This window comes from Macrosteles quadrilineatus, unplaced genomic scaffold, assembly GCF_028750875.1.
Source record: "Macrosteles quadrilineatus isolate MER2022 unplaced genomic scaffold, UCM_ALF_1.0 Scaffold_3__2_contigs__length_128488019, whole genome shotgun sequence".
Classification (NCBI taxonomy): domain Eukaryota; kingdom Metazoa; phylum Arthropoda; class Insecta; order Hemiptera; family Cicadellidae; genus Macrosteles; species Macrosteles quadrilineatus.
Genome location: NW_026542596.1, coordinates 71,483,159 through 71,486,688, shown reverse-complemented (window position 1 = coordinate 71,486,688; position 3,530 = coordinate 71,483,159). Strand labels below are relative to the sequence as shown.

The following is a 3,530-nucleotide window of genomic DNA, read 5'->3' as shown; positions in this document are numbered from 1 at the left end:
AAAATGAACACCCAAATGTTGCTTTATATATTTTCAAATTGTTTTTTATTAATTTATGGCTTTCAAATTTAACTACCATTGAAACGAAAATGTGGCGCTGGAAAAGACGTGATGAATTTGTTGATTAGTGATGAAAAACAGAAAATGCTGAAACAAATTGCATATTGCGTAGCAAACCGAAACTCGGTCCCTGCTTTGCAGGGACCTAATTTCAAAGTATTTGATGTAAAAAATTATACGTTATGTTTCTTTTTCTGAATAAATTGAATTGAATTTAAATAAAAAAGACAGAATGCATCGTAGATGGACTGATTAGGCTATAACTAAAATAAAAAAAACGAGTTGATTTATTTTAGCCTTCAAACGTGCCTTTTGGTCTGGCATATTTGTGAGATCGCAAAGATGACAAAATTGAGCACCAAAGATAGTTTGGTTAGTACTAACCAGGGACGGTGTAAGAACAGTTGTTACATTTTGGAACAAAATCATCCACAAATCAAATGGAAATATTGTTATGACCAACTTCCGTCAAATATCACCCTGGTGAGTTTACCAAAGAGGGCAAGATCCTAATTTACATCTCTCACTGGAAACTCACGCTCAAGTCAATGTTTACGTTAACATAATGGACATTAAAACAGACGAGGTATGGATAAAAAATTACAAAAGACGTCACTGACCTGAATCATAGTCTACGTTAATAAATGTAAGCAAAACAATTTACGATTTACGACAGTTTCATTTAAATAATAATCCAAATGTGTTTACTTTCGGTCCAGTGACGTTATTGGTTTTTGTCTATGATTGACACAGTTTCTCGAATAATATTCGTGGTTTACATAGAACTAGCTGCAACATCGGAAGTTTCACAGCCTCCTGGATCTGCTATCGGATAAGCCACTGCCTCTTGTATGTCCGGTGCCGCCCACTGAAGGCCACAGACGCTGCCTTCTATATATAACTCGACATCATCATGTCTCAGCATGTATTCAGTGTCAGCTCAATACACAACTCTCACCATGCACGCCCTAGTAAGTCCCTAATTTTAGGTTACGATAAATTTTGTTTACCACAAGTTTAATTTGCAACCAATGTTAAAATGCCTCTATATAATTTGTTACTGTTAAAATGCCTCTATATTTGACGACTCACAACAATATGTATTTTTATGTTTGTTTGTGTTTACTTACACCATTTACATTTTTAAATTTTTTAGTAAGGGAACGGTCCAAACTTAGTATTGTTTTTCACATTTGAAGACGAGTAGGCCTACTTGACTCTGAAAATTGTATATTTAATATTACTCTACTTAGAATTAATGCGATTTTATCAAAATTTATTTACGGTTGTTATAGTCGCAGGAGTTAGATTTTTTATTTAGATCTCATAAAAAAAAACAGTGCAAATACTCAAATGTATATGCAATAACACCAAATTGTAATGAGTAAATTCTTTACTTAAAAATGATAATTAAAAACTACAAAAATAATAATTTTCTCACCAAATCTATTTTACCGTCGTATCCAACGAACAGGTGGTGAAAATTTTGATTTAACCTATCCTTTTGTACATCATCCAGACAAAAATTAGCAACATTTATAGTTAATTAGATTTTATTACAGTACTTTCCAACTGAATTATGTTGCAAACGTTTTAAATTACATTAATTCATAGTATTTTAAATGTTGTTTGATCTGTGCATCCAATTATAATCCTAATACTCGTGTGAATTATTGCCAAGTTGTATTTATTTGTATTTGTTTTCAATTTGAAGGTGGGTTTTAACGCTTAGCCGATTTTAAAACAGGAATAAATATTTGCTCCTGACTTCATGTTAATGTTTACCCAATGTGGGTTAGTTCCAAGCACAAGATATAAATCAAACGTTTTGTCAAACCATGCGAAAATGTACATAGACTGGTTTCTTCCATTACAAAATTAAAGAGTGCCATAAAGTCAATTTAAATATCTGAGTGTGATGTTATTGGCATTGACAGTGTCCTACCCGAGTTTTGAGTGACGAAGAAATAGTGGAGTTTTAGCATAGACATACAGTTTTAATTAGGAACCAATCTCTGTATGGGGCTAACGTATCTCAAAAAGTATCGCATGGCAATTACGTAAATTAACATTACTTAAGCCAAATCAAACATATGTTACAATTCCAGCAACAAAACCTATTCTTAAACTTCTGACAAATAATAAATTGGAACACTCATTTTTCTATTACCACATCAAATTATACGCGTGCACCACATAGAGCCACGAATATTATTCAAATCTCAATTGGGGCAAGGAGAAATACAAAACAAAGATTAAACACAGAAAACCTTTTTTAGATCTGTGCAAAATACATTGTGCAATATTCATAAAGGATTGTCATATAAATATATAAGTTACTTACGGTCTTCGCAATCCAGATGTGAAACTCATCTTACTATAGTTACTTAGTTACTTAGATAACTAATACATCTTCATGCAATCTGCCACACTAAAAAACACGATTGTAAATTTTATGTAAAACGAAAAACTGTTATGCGTCGATATTATCTTTAATATAGCTCGTATTCATGTGGTCGATAACTTTCTACAACCTTAAAATAAATATTTGTAAGTATTTCTATATGAACCAACATCTTTATAGTACTGGTCTATTTCCTTATGTTATTCATTTTTTATTTATTTTTTTTCATGGGCTCCAAATCAATTAAATTCAAGTTATAAAATTGTCAATTTTGTTTATGTTTCAATGCTAATGTTACCAAAATTTATGTACAATGTATGTCAATGTTGTTTATTTTCAGAGTTGTTTGCTGTCAACAAAAAATAGGTTTAAATATTTTGATAACCTTTTTCGTTTTTCTAATCGATTGTGTTCACCCAAATCAACCTCCATACAACATCCATAACCTAAAGTCACACTGATAATTCATATAGTCTGTATGATTGAGCCTGTCTCCTGACCCTCTGTCTACCTGGAACTTATCCGGGCCTTAAATCATTGTCTAGTCCTTCATACAGGTTCCACCACACAGACTAGTGAAATCAGAGTAGAGACGAAAACTAACAAACAGCTGATTCTCCAAACATACTTTTCTTACATGAGTTTCAACCTTATCATCACAATATATATAATTCTTAACCAATGTTTTCAACTAACATTTCCTGTCTCTACAGGTGTTGTTCTCTATGGTGGTGGCTGTCGCCGTCGCCGCACCCGGCTACGTAGCCCCAGTCGTCCCTGTGGCACACAGCTCCGTCTCCGTAGTCAAGACTGCCGTGGTCCACCCTGCACCTCTAGTACACGCCCCTGTGGTGCCTGTGGTCAAGGCTGCCCCCGTGGTGCCCGTGGTACACCATGCCCCTGTGGTTCATCATGCCCGTCTAGTACATGCCCCTGTGGTCCCCGTAGTCAGGACTGTTCCTGTAGTCCACCACGCCCCCGTAGTCCACCACGCCCCAGTCGTCCATGCCGCCCCTGTTCTAGTCCACTAACCTGATCACAATCAATAAAGTTTTTATTTTTTAAA

At 34.6% G+C, this 3,530-nt stretch overlaps 1 protein-coding gene across 1 annotated transcript; it reads left to right on the top strand.

The window, feature by feature from the left end:
- The first annotated feature begins 993 nt into the window (after positions 1-993).
- Positions 994-3,530, top strand: LOC128990475 (A-kinase anchor protein 14-like). The gene is made up of 2 exons (XM_054412846.1): positions 994-1,031; positions 3,178-3,530. Exons 1-2 carry the CDS (start codon positions 1,020-1,022, stop codon positions 3,493-3,495), a joined length of 330 nt encoding a protein of 109 aa, XP_054268821.1. The 5' UTR covers positions 994-1,019; the 3' UTR covers positions 3,496-3,530.